The sequence below is a fragment of the Myotis davidii genome, unplaced genomic scaffold, assembly GCF_000327345.1.
Source record: "Myotis davidii unplaced genomic scaffold, ASM32734v1 scaffold223, whole genome shotgun sequence".
In the NCBI taxonomy this organism is placed as follows: Eukaryota; Metazoa; Chordata; class Mammalia; order Chiroptera; family Vespertilionidae; genus Myotis; species Myotis davidii.
In genome coordinates, this window is record NW_006294609.1 from 1,067,736 (window position 1) to 1,085,618 (window position 17,883).

Sequence of the window (17,883 nt, forward strand, 5' to 3'; positions counted from 1 at the left end):
GGACTAATGACCCCTGCTGTGGCCCTGGCCAGTCAGTAGAGACCACCACCCTGAAAGGACACAGCTGGAAAGCTGACGCATATTCTATTGGGTTCCCCCCCCCCCCGAGACCTCCAGATAAATTCCCACAAGATGGAGGGCCCAATGAGGCTATCTCTGTAGGGCAGTAATGGCGAACCTATGACACGCGAACTCATTTTTTTGGTTGATTTTTCTTTGTTAAATGGCATTTAAATATATAAAATAAATATCAAAAATGTTTTTGTTTTACTATAAAATAAATATCAAAAATGTTTTTGTGACACGGCACCAGAGTTAAGTTAGGGTTTTTCAAAATGCTGACACGCCGATCTCAAAAGGTTCGTCATCACTGCTATAGGGCATGCCCGAACCTTCCCCCACCCCTTACCTCCCTCTCTCTCTCTCTCTCCTCTCTCGCTCTTGTCTCTCTCTCATCTTCTATGCACCAAAGGCCTTTCTTTTTGCCTCTGTAACTTGTTATAGTTTTGAGTCTTGACTCTTGAATTCTCTCTTAGCCAGAACTCAAGTTCTGATGTTGCTGAACCAAGGTCCGATCTGAGGCCACCGGTTTAACACCTGGTGCCTTTTCGCCGCCAACATTTCCACTTATTTAGGTCTTTTTAATTTTTTTTTCAACAAAGTTAAGTAGTTCTCAGAGTACAAATCTTGCATTTGTTTTGTTAAATTTATTCTCTTTTTCTCAGTTTTATTGAGATATCATTGACATATCATTCTAAATATCTTTATAAATTATTCTTTTTGATGCTATGTAAACAGAATCATTTTATTTTCATTTTCCATAGTTCTTTGCTAGTGTAGAGAAATACAATCAATTTTTGTATTTTTTCAGCTTTATTGAGGTATAATTGGCAAACCTGTAAGATATTTAAAGTGTACCTCATGATTTGATATATGTACACATTTCGAAAGGATTCTTCCCATCTAGCTAATTAACACCCACACATTTATCTACTTAAAAATTTTTCATGAGAACATTTAAGTTCCACTCTTTAGCAAATTTAAACTATACAACCCAGTGTTATAGTCATTTTGTTATACATTAGATCCCCTGATTTTTGTCTATTTATCTTGTAGCCTGCACCTTTGCTGAACTTGTTGGTTTCAATATTTTTGGTATGAATTCCTTAATATTTTCTATACAAAAGATCATGTCGTCTGTGACTAGAGATAGTTTACTTCTTCCTCTCCAATGTGCTTTCGCGTCATCACATCTTCATGGATTTGCTCTGTGTAACTGCCTTGTTCAGTGGGGTCCCAGCACTGGCCCCTCCATATCCCTGGAAGTTTACATTTCACTGTGCCATCCATGCTCGTATATCCACTGTAGCTGCCTGTGAGTGGGAACCCTTCTCCTGCTAGATAAAACGTCAGTGCTCCAAAACACTGCACACTAGCTCTCAGGTGATCATTGGTTAGGCTTTAGGGGAGCTCCTGTCACAAAACTGTCCAAGTCTCTTGGCTTGAAATGCATTTTTTCTAGATTTTTGTGAAGGCATTTCAGAACAAGGAACATTTTATGTTTAGGCCACATGGGAGCAGGTTAAGGGAATTGTCATTCCTGCAGAAAGTGGGATTCTCCATTTAAGAAGTTCCTCAAGACAACATCAGGCAAATATCAGAAGGGACCAAGGGGATGGCCAAGGCACGGTGTTCTAGGTGGCACCATCTTGTCTGGGAGTCCACTATCCTATCATCCTATCAGCATCCCATGGAGCCAGACAGGCTGCAGGTGCCCCTAAATTCTATTCCACAAACCACATATAAACCTGAGGACACGTATAAAGTTCTGGGGGAAGAGGACATCTGTTTTGGTTTTGCTTTGTTTGGATGGATTGTCATCATTTTGCTGTGAACAAGTTAACACATTGTCACACCAACTTTTTCACTTTCAATTAAGTAAGAAGAGCAGAAGGACCAAGAGGCCTCAGCCCCAGGAATAAATAAGCCTGAGGGGAGGTTGGGAAAGCCATGGGGACACAGGGACTGGCATGGAGTAGCTGCTCAGGACATGGAGTAGGTACCTCTCACTGATTATCCATGAATGGGAGGCTGCTGTTGTGGTTCCCAGGGTCCTCCAGGCCTAATGGGTACTCCTAGGCTAGGAGGGGCTGCCTCTGGCATCTGAGGTGCCCTAGTGGGTTGTCCCCAGGAGTCGGCTTGCCTCCTTTCTGAACACTGACTATAGCTACAGGCTCAGAACAGCCAGCATGAGTTTTTCTAATTCACAGAACATTCCCCAAAGCTATGCACTCACTCGCCAATGTATGAGGGTGGTTTCATTGCACAGGAGAGATTGCCCAGGGCCACTGCAGCGCCCAGTGCAGCACCGCTGAGAGGGTGGGGGCTCTACCTGGGATGGGGGTGCTGGCAAGGGGAGGAAGGCTAGAAGCCAGGCAGGGCTGGAGTTGGCTACAGTCTGTGAGAGGGTCAGTGCTGGCAGCTGGTGAGCGGGCTACTGCTGGGAGCACTGGGGACAGAGCCTGGGAGAAAGTTCTCTAGACACAGACAGAGCAAGAGCCCCACCGGACCAGTGCCTTGCCATGCGGTGCCCAGGGCCCTCCCCTTCTCCATGGCTCCTGTTCCACTGCAGATCTCTATGCAAGACTGGCTTCTGTCACTCCCCAGGCAGCACTGCTCCAAAGCTGGAGTCAGGGGAAGGACAGTCTGCCTGGGAGTTGACAGTAGAATTCTCCCCACACGCCCCACCCTGGTTCTGCAGGGGCTTCATCCATGAGGTCCCCCAGGTGGGACCCACCCTTTGCAGCCACAGGAAATGGTTACTGGCTTCAAGAATGGGCCAGCGAGTGGGGGCCAGAGCCCGGGCAGGACCACCCTGGCATCAGCGTCTGGCTCTGAGAAGCAGTGGCCATTGAGGCAGGAGCTGGGCCGCCTCTAAGCCACATGGGCAGCCTGGGTCGGGGGTGAAGAGGCCGGCTCTGTTTGCTCAGGGCTGGCGGTCACCTTCGGGGCCTTTGCCTGTAGATGAAGACATTAGGTCAGGGCTCTGGCCAACAGCCTCCAAGTGCAGCAGCACCTGGTGGCGGAGCGGGCCCACCGCTCACCTCCTCATACTTGTTTGTCCAGTAGAAATGGGCTTCTCCATCCACGTACAGCAGCAGCAGGTCACAGAAGAAGGTGATCTGGGAGAGTCATGGTAGACCCGTGTCCCGGCCCCAGCCCGCCCTCCTGCCACCCTCCCCAACCTTCAACAGCAGGCAAAGGGGGCTCAGTGTGCATGCAGGCGGGTCTGGGCACGCGCAGTCTGCAGCCAGAGGGAGCCCACATTGGCCACACTCACCACGCCCAGCCAAGCTACTCCGGTGCCCAAAGTGATGGTCGTGGGGATGAGCCCAAACTTCCCTGCCTGAGAGAAACCTGGGCTGAGCCTCAGGCCATGATGGTCGCCTCCTTCCACCCCCGTTCCTCCTACCTGCCCAGTAACGATGACGTCAAAGCGAATCCCATAGAGTTTCAGCAGGCTCCGGGCCTCCACGCCTGAGGCTTCCCACCAGTGAGTGGCTGTCCTGCGGGCAAGAGAAAGTCTGGTGGCCTGCTCTGCCCACTCCCAGCTGGCTGGCCCTCCCAAGCTTCCATCTTGCTCATCCATTGACTCCAAATCCTGGGTCTCAGCTCTGTGTCGCTGCTGAGGACACAGGGGAAAAGCAAACCAGAACCTGCCTCTCAGAAGCTCCCTGCCCTCTGAGGGCACAGGGACGAGACAGAAGAGTCTCTAAACAGACATTGGCAGTGGGGGTGGGGGGTGGGGTGGGCGATGAGTGGGGTCAGGTCAGGGTTGTGAGCATCCAGAGGGTGGAACTCACTCTCCCCTAGGAAGCGGGGAAGGCTTCCTGCAGGCGAGACTTTCAGGCTGGGTTTTGGGGTTCAGGAAGGAGTTCTAGGCAGTGAACAATAGGGTGAACTCAGATGAAGACTATATATGTGTTCATGATATTAATCTTTGAACTTTTTCTATAGACTTAAGAAAATTTTTAAATAAAACCTTAAGGAAAAAGTAAAAAAGGAAGCCCCTCCCCCCTGTGCTGTGGAGGGGAGATGCTGAGGCAGGGTGGGGTGGAGGAAGGGCTAGAGGTGAGGGGTCCCAGTTATAACCCAGGTGTGGGGACAGATGGGGTGAAGGGGAAGAACTCAGGAGGGCAGCTGGACAGGGCCTGTTCTGGGGGACCTGGAGCTGAGAATACCCCCTCCTGCTCCTGGAACCGCCCTCTTACACAGAGCGGGGCATCCAGAGGCCTGGGCAGGGGTGGGGTCTGTCCTGACCTCCACAGGACAGGTGAAGGTGCACCTGGGTGAGGAGCAGCATGTGGGCACTGGGGGCGGGGGCAGTGGCACCTGAAATTGTAGCTCCTCTGCTGCAGCTGGAAGGAGTAGTGGGGTTGGCAGTCAGAGCCCCCGGTGTCCAGGTTGCAATCCCAGAGGACATGGATGCTTATAGCACCGCCCTGCACACAGCACATCAATGTTCCACTGTCACATGGGCTGGGACCCTCTCCCTGGGTCCTCCCAGAACCCTGCCCACCACAGACCCACCAGCAAGGCCAGGTCCTCAAAGACCCCTCCAGCTGCAGCCACGAGGTCCCCAATGCGGAACACCGGACAGCAGGGGCTGGAGTGGGGGTCATATCGGCAGCGCTTGAAATAGGTGTTGTCCCAGGTCTCCAAGGCGTTGGATCTGAGAGGGTGGGGGAGGGAAGGTTAGGCCAGGATGGTGATAAGGAGAGTCTGGGCCCGTCAGGACTCACCCATACTTACTTGGAGAAGTTGAACTTGCTGAAAGTGACGGTGTTTTTGATGAACAGTGTAAAGTTCTCGGCCTGGACCAGTAGGGGCTTCCTGTGGGGTGGGGGAGGTGAGGGGCAGGCTCTGCCAGTCCTGGCACCCTGCCTTGGGATTTGGGGGAGACTTACGTGGGCACAGTGTCGCTCTCCACTGGGCACCAACCCTGGATCTCACAGGTCCTGTGGGTCTCATTGAACACCACACACTGGCCTGTTTTTATGCCTTGAAAACATAAGACAGACTCTAGACCTGAGGTGGGGGATGGGTGGACAAGGGACTATTGACAAAACGGAGACACACAGAGGCACCACCAGGCCTGTACCCAGGAGCCACCCAGGGACACAGCCTGCCCCCCACCCCAGCCCCATTCCCAGTAGAGGCACTGGAAGACTGGGCCCATGGTTACCATGGCTGTGTGTCCCTGTCTCCCCTTCAGGACAGTCTTCGTGGGCCCAGCAGCTAGCCAGCGGGATGGAGGGGTGCTGAGGTGGGTGAGAGCAGAGCTGTCAAGGGCCCAGTGGATGATCCAGCCCTGCAGTCCACAGGGACCTGTCCCACCTGCCTTAGTGCCCCAGGGTTCTCTGAGTTTGGGGGCACATGGAGAGTTGGAGGGTGCAATTAAAAGGAAGTGGTCAGAGCAGGGAGGGCGAGCAGCCCCCAACCAGAGGGGTGCAGGTGCTGTATTCCAAAGCAAGGCAAGACTCCCTTCCTCTTGGTAGTTCTGTCCCTGGTGGGGACAGAAGTGGTTTAATAAGGCCCAACTCCTCTGATCCCAATTCAGATCACACAACAGGGAAGGTGGAGGGACCCTGGGAAGGGTAAGTTCATGCTGGAGTCACTGGGCGTGGCAGACAAAGGACAGACCCTAATCCAAGGGGCCTGGGTAGGGAAGTTGGACCTCACAGGCTAGACCCTTCCCTGCCTGTTCTTCAGTAAAACAGGGGCATTAATGCAGGCACACCGGCACAGAGTTGGGATCAGCCAGGAGGGGAAAGAGGTGAGCTTTCTTGGGGTCCCAGACTCTGGAGAGGAAGGTACCCTTGAGCATCAGGCACTTGCACAGACACGTTCTGCTGGGGCAGATGATGGACACCACTGTCAGGGCACCCAGCTCAGGGGCAGCAGGAAGAACAGTGTCAAGGAAGGGCTTGGGGATTCTGAGAAGCCAAAGGAGATGATGGGACTTTTGGGGGGTGGGACTGTGCTAAGTGGGCAGAGGACAGTGTGGGGCCACTTGTTCTGCCCCGTTGTCCCTAACTGTGTCCTGAGTCTGCCCCTCTCCTCCACCCTGGCTGGGCCACCATGTCCTCCAATTGGATCCCATGGTGACCACCACCGGGTCTTGCTCTGACCTCATCCACCTCCACCCAGGAACTGGAGTGGTCCATGCCATGTAGAGAGGGAGCGCCCCTCCCCAAGCCCTCCCTGGCTGCCTGCTGCTCCTGTGATTGAATTCACCTCCTTAGTTCACAGGGCCCCTGAGGTCTCGGGCCACCCCTTCCCACCCCAGGCCAAGTCTAGGCCCCAGACCCACTCAGCAGCAAATGACCCTGGAGCTCACTCACCTCACACAGCTCAGGTCCTTGCCCACACAGCCCTCTGACCCACCTGAGCCTCCAGTCCCACGGGAAACCCATCCTGAGGCCTCAGGCAGAAGCGCCTCCCCTGGCCTCCCAGCTGCAGCATCTGTCCCCATCACAGGGCAGCCACTTTGGCGGGGCTGTCTGTGCAGGAGTTTCTTGAAGTACAGGGGCAGAGCTTTTCAAGACCAGCACAGGGCCTGGCCTAGGGGGAGGTTTGGCAGGTGTTTGCTGAGGGAGCACAGTACATATGCTCGGAGGGACCAGATGGCCAGGACTCCTGAGAAGAGCTGGCAGGAACTCTGGCTCGTCTCAGGAAGCTGGGTTTTCAGATCAAATGAATGATCTGCCCTGGCAGTTTCTTAGGAAGGGCCAAACGCCAGGACATGGGCAAAGAGGAATCACACGGATTCCAGAAAACACAGAACCATGGCCGCAGCAAAAATCAGAATAGGTGATAAATTAAACATTAAATAGATGTCTTCTGAGCATCAGAGAGGGAAGGACATCGTGTGTGTTTCGCAAGCCTTAGCACATCCTTTATGCACGTGACTCCCCTTCTTTGAGAGCAGGGCCAGCCAGGGACACGTGGTACCCTCAGCAACTGTGGTGGGACCGACATCCAGGGGTCAAGGGACAGATGAGCACACAGTCCAGCAAGCAAGTCAACGTTGGACTCAATTAAAGGAAATTGTCACCATGGAGGTAGGTTTCCCGAGTTATGTCCTGAGTCCCAATTGTTTAAACAAAATTTATAGCTGGGGAACTGTACACTTAAAAATGGTTAAGATAAGCCCTGGCTGGTGTAGCTCAGTTGGTTGGGCATTATCATGTGCACAGAAGGATTGCAGATTCAATTTCTGGTCAGGGCATGAGCCTGAACTCATAAGCAAGAGTATGCTCTGCTTGCCCACAACAATGAAAACTGCCTGGGGACACCCCACTAGAGGCTGGGCACAGAGAAGGGGAGGTGATCTCCCAGCTTGGTTCTTGCTGTTAGAAACCACCTACGCATGGAGCCCAGCTCCTGGTGTCCCACTGACAATAGGGAAGTGCCCAGAGGCAGAATCAGGATGGGGTGGGGCCTGGATATCCCACAGAGAATGACGGTGGAAGGTTCTGGAAGCATACTTCCCAGAAGTCCAGAGTCCTGTCATCCACAGGCTGGGAGGAATTGCAGTAATTCCTACCAGGCAGGGTGCTTGTGAAAACTACGTGAAATGATTCACAGAAAATTCTTATCCCAGTGCCCGGAATACAATAATACATACTGAGCCCTCAGGCACCCTGGGAAGGAGAAGGGAGGACATGGCTGGGGACCCACGGCTGGAAGAGGAACTGGGAACCGCTGGAAGTCTCCGGAGCAACCTTACCTCTGGGCACCTGCCCTGAACTTGTTCTGGCGTCACAAGGAAGTTGGTCACCAAGAAGAACACATTCTCCCCCTAGAAGGCAATGTCAGGGTTCGCGACTTGGCCCCCTCAATGGGAGGGGACAGAAGCTGGCAGCCTGGTGTGTGAGGGAAGGAGCCCTGTGCCCAGGACAATGCCTCCAGGGAGGCACATTGAAGGAGAGATGGGAGGCTACCTGGGTTTCTGGCTATTTCTGAGCCCATGTCTGCCTCTTAGAGACAAGTGTATTTTTCATGTTCACGCTCATTCCCTTAACCAGAATTTTCTAGGAGCTCTTGTTTCCAGGCACTAAACATCTAGAACTGAGTTGGGCCGGGCACATGCCCAGCTGGTCAGAAGGCAGGCCCCTCATTGCACGCATGGCCAAGGGCCAGGGTAGCAGGTGGTGAGCTCTGCCTGGGCAGATGGTGGCCAAGGACAGGAAGAGTGGCCGGCACCCGTGTGCTGAGCATAAGCGCTCTGTGAATTTGGGAGAATGTACACCCAGGAAGGGGAGGCAAGGGCTGGGTAGAGATCTATGACAGCGGTCGGGACCTGGAGGGACTTGGTGGCTACCATGATGGACAGGGAGACTCCCCAGGGTGGGAAGCAAGGGCTGGCAAGCTCTGGTGATGTCACATGTGGAAGCTCAGCCTGGCTGCTGCGTGGGTGCACGTGGGACCCACTCGAAGACCACAGCCTCATCCAGGTGTGGCCTGAGCAGCAGTGAAAACTGTTCAGCGATGGACAGGCTGGGGTGGGGGCAGGAAGGGGTCAAGCTGCGTCCGGCTTTTGCACTGGTGGATGAAAAGAGGCCACTGGGGAGAGGGAGATGATTTTTCTTTGGACGTGGTGGGTGTGCACCCAGGAGGCAACTGTGCTCGGGGCAGGTGTCACCAGGGATGCAATTTGGGCATCAGCAGGAGAGAGGTGGAAGCGGACTGTGGACAATCTGGGTAGGAGAAGCGGCCAGAATGCAGTGTAGGAGGGGCAGCGGAGGAGGGCCTGACGGCAGCTACCCAGGTCAGGGAGGCAGGCATACAGGAAGTTTCAGGGCCTGGCCCCCCATGCCTTTCCCACCCCACCCTCAAGCTCAAGCTCAGTGTCAAGTTCCCAGACATTCCACTCTTCCAGATGCAGCCTTTGTACATGTACTGCCCCTGGCCTGGCTGCCTGAGCCCTCCTCTCAGTCACCTGGAAACCTCTTACACATCCCCATTGCCCTGTCCAGGTGCCTCTCCCCTGTAAGGCCCTTCCCGAGCCCAGCCCTGTGACAGCGCCAGCTGTCATCACCCCGTCCGGCACCACATGCCTCTCTTGCACACGTGGTCTCAGGTGTCAGCACCTGGCGACAGCACTGAGGCACCCACCTGCGCCGGCTTCACGAAGTCAGCCACATCCCACAGCCGACTCCCCAGCTCCTTGATCTGGGTCACAGAGACGCCTTTGAGTTTGGTGATAACGGAAATCTGGGGGTCCAGGTCCTGTTCCTGGTAGCCTTTCTTGACGAGGAGGGCCCACCTGGGGAGGAGCAATGGGCAGTAAGGTGTGTCCCTGGCACCCTGTAGCAGTGGCCGAGCTGGGCCCTACTTTCTCAGCCTCCTCCCTCACACCCTGTAGGCTCCCAGAACACCACTCAAGTCCCCTACTTCCTCTCCATGCTCATCCCCATCGCGCCCCCCGACCCCCACCCCGCAACACCCTGCACAGGCCAGAAGCACAGGCCATGCATCGGAGACCCAGTGCCCACATGGTGTCTCCTATTAGGCATTCATGGGCTTGGAGATGTCCCCTACCAATTCTCTCACCAGCCAAAACCCTCCCCCTGCCCCAGCTAGACCCAGCTTCCTCCTTAAAGATTCCCCTGACCGGGCCAGAACTGGTGAGTCAGGGGAATCTTAGTATTCTATCGGGGGCCTTAGTATTCTAGCTCTCACAAGTGTCAGGGGCTACATCCTGCCCTGCCCAGGGCCTCATGGGCAAGTGGTGGAGCCCATCCCACTCTGTGCCCAGAGCCCAACATGGGGCTAGGGACAAGGCTCAGGAAAAGAGGCAGGTGGGCACACGGCTTATTCTTGTACCCACTGGCCCCTATACAGACAGAAATCCTTCCTCTGCCTACCCACGACCCTGTCCCAACCTCCCCGGCCTCCACTACCACCAGCCCAGCCCCTGAAGAATCAAACCCTCAACCCTCAGCCCAGCAGGACAGTCATGGTCCTTCAGCCAATGTGGCCAGGAGCTGCTCTCTTACCCTACCACGTAGACCACAGCCCCGAGCTGCAGCAGCCTCTGCAGGACGCCCACCCGCCAGTTCCTGGTCATCACATACTTCTCAGTCTTGTAATCCAGAAGCCCCCAGTCTGCCAAGAGCCCTGGGGAGCCCATGCTCCCAGCTCCTGCTGGCTGCTGGGGCACATGAGTCAGCAGAGCAGCTGCAGTCACAGCTGAACAGGAGATAAAGCAGGAGCCCAAGAAGGACCTGGCCAGCAGCTATTAAAGGGACAGGATCCACTCGGGACAGGATCCAGCCTCCCCCTCACCTCCCAATCATGGGTTCAGTCCCAACCCCCAGCTGCCCTGGGCCTCTCCAGACGCCCTCTGACAGACCCTGGGCACACAGAAAGGAGCAGCCCCTGTCCCCTGCCCTCTGGCCTCACTTCCTTGGGTGATGAGGGGATGATTGATAGGTGGTATAGGTACCATGAGAGGTACTGGGGGTTGCAGGGGTCCAGAGGAAGGGCCAAGGAAAGCTTCAGAAAGAAGTGACCTCAGAACCCACACTTGAAGATTCTGAAGTTCAACAAAGTTGGGGAGGAACGTTCCTGGTGGAGGAAGCTGCAGATACGACCCTAGAGCATGAAAGAACTGGGACCCACAGAGAGCGTGACTGGCTCCAGAGAGGAGGGTGGCCAGGCTCTGCAAGGTTCCCCAAGCCTTCCTGTGTAATGCCCTCCTCACAAACTGCCCACATCTCCCAAGTGCAGGAACTAACAGCCCTGAGTCAGGAACCTCCCCCAGCTGTGGGAAGGGGGGGCGATGCTGCAACCCCGTGAGATGGCAGGGAGAAGCACCCGCAAAGCGCCCCCCATCCCCCCCCTGCACTCAGGTCTTGTCCACCTAGCTAAGAGCGGACTCAAGTTCACAGCAGACTAGAGGCGGTTTCTGCAGCAACCAACAACACCAGGTTGCCCGGGTGACTGCGTCGGTCTCTATTTGCTGCAACAGAAGCCTGTTCGCTGCACACCACATGCAATTGGTTGGTGAAGTTGGAGGGTCCGCCCAAATTCCCTGGCTAATGTCGTGGTGTGTAGTCCTGACATCGGTGCCGCAAATGCAAAATGGATGTAACCATGAGGGGTCCCTGCGAGAAGTCTGGGGAGAGTGAAGAACAGGAGAAAGAGGTGGCAGCGGCAGCTACGGCGGCTGGGCGTCCTGCAGGGGTCCCAGAGGCTGAGGATTCAGACTCAGATTCGGACTCTAACCTGGAGACGGAAGGTGCCTCGGGGCAGGGCCTGCTAGGCTGGTCTCACCTTTGGGGCTTCTGCGGCAGGAGTGGGAGGGACAGGCTGGGATCAAGTGGGCAGGGGCGCTTGTCCAGCAGAGCAGGGAGCTCAGCCCTCCGTGGGACCCCTTCAGCATAGCCGGTGGTGGCAACTCCCTGTGCCTTCCCTACAATGCTCCTGGGGCATCAGAAGCTCCGCTATTAGAACACACTGCAGAGTGAAATGCTGGGCGGTGACAGAGGACAGGGGAACCCTTGGAAGGTGGCTTGGCTAGCTGTGCCTGAAGAGGGATCCACATTCTTCTCTCTCTCCTACTAGGCACCCATGGGCTCAGAGAACTGGTCAAGGACACCCTCTACCTGAGGTCTTGCCGGGCCCACGGTGCCGTGCCCGTTTCCTGCTTTCTGCGCCAAGGGAGAGCCCCAGACCTGAATCTGCGGCACCGTGGCCTGGGGCCCCAGGTACCCCTGGAGGGACCTTGGGGCCAGGCTTGTAGGGACAGGACCTGGGAGGCAGCAGCCATGGGTGTAGCCCCTTCCTGAGCCTGTCCCAGGCATGTCCCACCCAGGTGGGTGACAAATGGGATCAGGGCTTTGAAAGAATTCAATCAGGGCTGGGGAGCCTGCAGTGGGCACCTAACCTGCTGGAGGGGGGAATCAGGAAAGGCTCCAGAAGGTGGGATCTAGGTGGAGCCTAGAACAGGAAGCAGGGTTCCCCTGGGCACGTGGAAAAGGGAGGGCCTTCCAGCTGGAAGGCACCAAGTAGGCTGAGCCCTGGAAACATGAGCAAAGGTAGCAGCTATCTATGTCTGGGGCCTTCAGCCCGGGGAAGGATCAGGCCTTTCAGGCCCCTCTCTGTCCTAGGGGGCCCGGGCTCTGGCTCCTGCACTAGCCTCCAATCCCTATGTCAAGCGGCTGGACCTTCGGGACAACGGGCTCCGTGGGGCTGGCGCAAAGGCCCTGGCGCACGCCCTGAGCAAAAGCAGCAGCATCTGTGGTAGGTGGGCAGGCTTGAGTCCTCCCTTTTCTGAGGGGTGTACCTGCCCCCAGAGCTTCTCACCTGGGACCTGCTGGTGTTGCTGGGGAGGGGACCTCATCACAAGGTTGGAATTAGACCTTCTGTGGTTCACCCAAAGCTGATGCCACTCCTTTCCTGACCAACCCCATGCCACCCACTCACCTCCTCTCCTGGCCAGCACACTCTTCATATGGTGGCCTCCCAGTGCCTGAGTGCAGGTGGGACAGTCCTTTGACACACAGGTAGGGACTAGGCAGGGTGAGAGGAAGGAGGGTTGGGTGGGTGTTTTGTGGGACTGGATCCAAATGCTGCCTCTGCCATTAATAAGAAGGGTGACCCTGGGCAAGAAGCTCAACCTTGTTGAGCCTCAATTTACAACCTGTGAAATGGCACAACAATACCACTTAGACTTTGGAGATGTGGTGAGAATCAGTGAAACTGCATGTGGCCCACATAAGTGATGAATGTCTGGCCCACATAGGTGCTCTGAGCATGGCCACTTAGACTATAATTGTCAGTCCCCAGAAATATGGCAGTGAGAACTTCTGTGTGTGTGTCAGGGGGCGGGAGGGGGGGCTTGTATTACTACCAGGCTCAAATGATCAACAGGGTGGCCACATCTCCATCATGAGCATTCTCCATAGCAACAGGAAGTAGGTGGTTTTAGCTCCTTGACAAAGAAGCTCATGGACACATGGGGTGGAAATAGGCATCAGGGAAGCTACCCGGGGCCTGAGAAAATCCATCTGCCCATCTGATAGGTGCCGGAGTCGCCATGCATAGCCGTAGCGACTCCCTGGACAGTACGGCTACAAAGCCCCTTTGCCACCTCAGACCTGGAAGTTTAGGGGATGAAATAGGGTGGAGGAGGATGGTGCCTGGCTTTGAATTCCACTGACAGGAGTGGTGCCAACCCCCAGATGTGGACCTGTCGGAGAACCAGCTGGGAGCGGTGGGAGCCCAGGCCATCTGCGCTGCCCTCATGGCAAACCCTGCCATACAGAAGGTACAGCTGGCAGGGAACAGCCTGGAGGAGCAGGCAGCCCAGTACCTTGCTGAACTGCTGCTGGCCCACACGGGCCTGAAGTCCCTGGACCTGAGCTATAACCAGCTAAATGACCAAGCAGGTAATACCCGGCCAAGGCCACCATGAGACACTTGAGCTCCTCTTCCTGGGGCAGAGGTGGGTGGAAGTTGGCAGGACCCATATGAGCATCCATGCTCTGGCTCCTGCTCCCCAGGTCCCACAGAGACCTGCCCCTCTCCCACTCCTTCCACACAGGACTCTTAATCCGCTCCACGAATATCTCACTGCTTGCTGCTACGTGTGTTGGGAGCTGATTGGGCCACTAAGAATCTAGCCATGAACAAAACAAAGGCCCTGGCCTCAAGGGACACGTATTAACAAGATAACTTTCCATAATTATTGGTGCTACAAAAGAAACAAACAGGGCATGATTCTAGAGAAAAATGGGAACCACCCATTAGAGGGGTGGCCGAGGTGGCCTCTGTGCAGAGATGACATTTAAATCGAAATGAGCAGGGTGGGGAGGAATCAGCCATGGAAAGGTCAGAGGGAGAGGATTTCACGCAGAGAGACAATAAACATGAGGCTATTACCCAGACTGGCAGACATCAGGGAGCCAGGGGAGAGTGGCTAGGCCATGGGATAGAGAGGCAACAGGGGGCTGAAGGGCTACAAAACATGGCAAAAGGCATGAAGATTTTATTCTAAGTGCTGTGGAAGGCATCAGTGAGATAGATTCCTTGGCCTTACTACTTTCTCTCATGCTCCAGGGCCATTGCATGGTCTGTCCGCTTTGCCAAGAACATGGCATTTGACCTGCCTGCCCCCAATCACTCCAATAAATTATAAGAATCCCCTGGGACCCTGGGTTAGGAATACAGATCCCTGGGCAGTCTTTACTGGAAGACCAGGAGATTTGTCTGCTCCAGAAAGTCTGGGAATCACTGCTCTGTCTCAAGCTGCTTAGAGTGAGTGGGGTGGCACAGCCTTGGCCTGTGAGAAACAGCCCTAGAATTTAACGGCCAGAATGTCAGTTTGCCTTCTAAGAAAATTATTGTGAGACGCCAGTGACAAACTTTCAACAAACTAAATATAGGCATCCCTCTGGGCCTGCACGGTCAGAGGGCAAGCACCAGAAAGGTGGCCAGGATGGAGGGGGCTGGAAGCTAAGGCACTGCAAAGGCTACACAAATTTGGAGCTGGGTCCCCAGCTTGGAAGAGGACAGGCATAGTGGGGTCATTTGTTGCCCTAAGAAAGGATCTGACTCCCTTGAAGGGTGAAGGAGCTTGGGCCTCAGTCTCCTCACATGACCCATGGTAATGGTCGCATTGGAACTACAAGAAGTCAATTCATACATGGGTATAGAAGAAACTTCTCACCCCCCAGCTGTTCAACACAGTAGGGGCTTCCCTACAACATGAGGGACCACTGCCCTCTCCTCCCAGCCCTGGAAGTATCTGAAGAAGAGGAAAGTACTGTAGCTGAGAACCCACATACCTGCAGGAGTCAAACCCAGTCCTGGGTGGGGTCTGGAACCCCAGCACACATAGTACAGGGAGTCTCTGCTGTCTCTCAGTTGCTCTCCAGGGTGCTACAGGGTCTGTTGGCCAGTGTTCTGGCTGAGTACTCTGCTCAGTTCATCTTTTTTCATCTGTGCATTTCTTCAACCCAGCCTTACTAGACCTGTGGGGACCATGGAGAGGGGTCAAATTAAGATCCCTGTGGGACTCCCAAGCTGATGGGGGAGACACACTAGGCAGAGAGCCTGGAAGGATGAAAGCTGTCAACACGAGGCCCAAGGTGGCCCAGCCCAGTGGGCAGGAAAGGCTTTCTAATGCTAAGAGCTCAGGTTAGAAGGATGAGGAGCTGTTAGCCAGGTGAAGAGGGAGCTCCACAGTTCCACGCAGGGGACAGCCAGGAGGGGAGTTGGTGCTGGCACTTTTGAGACCTAGAAGAGATCAGACTGGCTGAGTGCCCACAGAGTGAAGAGCGGGGTAGGCGGGTGGCTAGGGCTTCTGTCCACTTAACATACGAAATATCTTTTAGGGTTTCTCACTCTACACACCGCCCTCCACCGTTTCCTTTGTCTACCACCACCGTCTTCTCTCCACTACAACTGTGCCAGTCTTGTCACCTCTAGCCTAGACCATGGCATCAGGCTTTCAGCTAGTCCCTCACCCTCTCATATTTGCCCCCACCAACCCTAGTCCACTCCCTACACCCACTAAGGAATGCAGCCTCGTCACTCACCCCCTCCCCACGCTGTTAGTGTGTGTGTGTGTTGCCTCCTGCACACACCCTGACCAGGGCCCGGGCCAGGTAGGAGCCTGCAACTGAGGTACATGCCCTTGACCAAGTTTGAACTCAGGACCCTTCGGTCTGCAGGCCAAATCTCTATCCACTGAGCTAAACTGGCCAGGGTCAGCCTTGTCACTTCTTAAAGCCCTTCCTGCCTCCTCACCAATGATAGGGCAGTTCCCAAGACTCTTGGCCTAGCATTCAAGGCCTCTTAGCATCTCTTAGTTGCCCATCACTCCTACCTCATTTCACTGGCTTCCCCTCACCCTGCCCAGTGCCAGGCCTCCGTGCATTTCCACAAGTGCCCCATGCTCCCTGTGTACATTTGGTCTTTCCTTGTCTGCTCTGCTCTATGTGTGCAGACATTCAAGGTTATCGCCTCTGTCCTCACTGTCCTGACCTCCCTGCAAATAGGGTTAGCCCCATTCTGTTTCTATGCCTCCTGTTTGTAGTTTATAATAGTTCCCTTCCCATTCATTTGTACTTATCCCTTCCCCATTAAATATGAAATCCTTGGGGGCAGGGCAAGCCCATGTTAGGTTCAACTCTGTGATCCTCATGCCTAGCAGAGACCCTGCCCCACAGCGGGCATCAGTATCATTTTTTGAAGGGGTGTACAGAGTGAATAAGAAGGTCTGTCCTGGTGTTTCGGAAGGGGAGACGCTTGGACCAGCCTTGGCAGAAAACACAGGACTCACGGAGCTTAACCTAAGCTGGAATCATCTCCGAGGCCCAGGAGCTGTCTCCTTTGCCAGAGGACTGGGGGTATGAGGCCCCTACCCACCCCACAGCCAGCCTGTCCCCTGAAGGCAGGTCTCCCAGGGAGCAGCTCCCCATCATCTCAGCTCTTCAGAAAAGAGGCTTGGACCTTTTAAGCAGAGCTTAAGGGATATTTTGTTAGGGGGCCTTTCATTTTTCCAGACCCATTTTATGACTTCAGTACACTGTGCCCAGTCTCACGTCATTTACTGAGGAATCTGCAGCTGATTACTACATACCTTCCCCAGACATCATGGACTCTCCCTGTGGGGGGCACATGCTCCCTATGGGGCATGCACAGGTGCTTCTTTGAGTGACACGCTTAGATCCCAGCACACATTCTAACAAGCCACCTGCTCCCATGGTTGTGGTCCAAAGGCCTCAGGAATGGGTGACTGCAGTCTCTTCCAGGGTGGCACAAAATGCCTGTAATGCCCTCTGTGTCAGCTATCTTTTGGGGGTCCTCTTCAGGGAATGGCAGCTGCTGTCTTGCGCTCCAACAGGGGCTGAGCTGGGGTCCTTCCCCAGAAGGTGACAGGTCTGTCTTCACAGCATCCCCACAAGCTCCTGTCCTTCTCCCCATCCCGGCCCCCTGGGCAGGTTTCACCCAACTCTAGGCCCCTGAGCTGCTCTGTGCCTTGGGGTACCTGCCCTCAAGAGGCCCCCAAGCAGGCGTGGGGCCTGCTCACTGCGTCTCTGGGGTCTGCATTCACGCTCACACCCACCCTCCATGCTGTGCTTCTGGTCGTTCTGCTCTACTGGTCACCATCATCCAAGCCCCGAGACTTCCCTGGAACCTCTGTCCTGCTCTCAGTCTGTGCTCTGCACCCCGGGTGTCCTGGGCTCGAAGGCTGTGGCTCTGGCTTTCTCCACTGTCGCTTGTGGACCCATGGCTTTGCTCTTTTGTATCCCAGGCAAACATCTTCCTGAGAGTCCTGGACATCTCATACAATGGCTTTGGAGACCCTGGAGCTTCTGCAGTGGGTGAGGCACTTCGGACCAACAATGTGTTGGAGGAACTCAACATGAGGTGAGGAGCACAGGGTGCCCCCCATGTCACAGTCTCAGGGCCCATAGCCACGCTAGGGACCAGGGGCTCCGTGATCTTGCTGCTGTTCACCACTTCAATTCCCAAACTGATCACAGTCTATGGTGGGCTTGAGCCACAATCCAGGAGCACCTAGCTCCGTCCTCTCATTCAAGGTCATCACTTATACACTGGGCTCATAATTCCTACCACACGGGCAGGAGCTGGGAATTGCAAATGTATGTAAAGTCTCTTCAGCAGAGCCTGGTGTGGGCTGGGTGCTCTGTGTGAGTTTTCCTCCCTTTCAGTAGAGGAGCTGACTCTGATAAGTGGGTCCATATGCATGCTTTCCTCAGCACGTGGCTGCTGGGGGCGGGGGGGCGGGGGGCTGCAGTGTGTGCTGCTCCTCTCTGCCCAGGCAGACTCTCAGCCCCCGGT

At 55.0% G+C, this 17,883-nt stretch overlaps 2 protein-coding genes across 2 annotated transcripts in view; one reads left to right on the plus strand and one right to left on the minus strand.

The window, feature by feature from the left end:
* Positions 1-741: 741 nt before the first annotated feature.
* P2RX6 (purinergic receptor P2X 6) lies at positions 742-10,251 on the minus strand. The gene is made up of 12 exons (XM_006768849.2): positions 10,065-10,251; positions 9,181-9,331; positions 7,793-7,864; positions 5,246-5,321; positions 4,968-5,061; positions 4,813-4,893; positions 4,591-4,732; positions 4,393-4,502; positions 3,473-3,566; positions 3,341-3,406; positions 3,105-3,182; positions 742-3,018 (listed from the first exon to the last, which is right to left on the minus strand). Exons 1-12 carry the CDS (start codon positions 10,196-10,198, stop codon positions 2,935-2,937), a joined length of 1,182 nt encoding a protein of 393 aa, XP_006768912.1. The 5' UTR covers positions 10,199-10,251; the 3' UTR covers positions 742-2,934.
* An 894-nt stretch (positions 10,252-11,145) lies between these two features.
* LRRC74B (leucine rich repeat containing 74B) overlaps positions 11,146-17,883 on the plus strand; it is a 12,219-nt gene continuing 5,481 nt past the window's right edge. Inside the window, exons 1-6 of the mRNA XM_006768850.2 lie at positions 11,146-11,308; positions 11,635-11,777; positions 12,180-12,312; positions 13,254-13,460; positions 16,315-16,424; positions 17,333-17,448. Coding sequence (XP_006768913.1) covers positions 11,152-11,308; positions 11,635-11,777; positions 12,180-12,312; positions 13,254-13,460; positions 16,315-16,424; positions 17,333-17,448 — 866 coding nt within the window. The 5' untranslated portion in view covers positions 11,146-11,151. The remainder of the gene's footprint in view (positions 11,309-11,634; positions 11,778-12,179; positions 12,313-13,253; positions 13,461-16,314; positions 16,425-17,332; positions 17,449-17,883) is intronic.

Bases quoted from the DNA above. Each gene is read 5' to 3' on its own strand.
- P2RX6 (XM_006768849.2), bottom strand. From the start codon at position 10,198: ATGGGCTCCCCAGGGCTCTTGGCAGACTGGGGGCTTCTGGATTACAAG. The intron at 7,865-9,180 runs GTGGGTGCCTCA...ATTGCCTTCTAG, and splicing joins ACTTCGTGAAGCCGGCGCAG to GGGGAGAATGTGTTCTTCTT. The intron at 3,183-3,340 runs GTGAGTGTGGCC...TGACTCTCCCAG, and splicing joins GAGTAGCTTGGCTGGGCGTG to ATCACCTTCTTCTGTGACCT.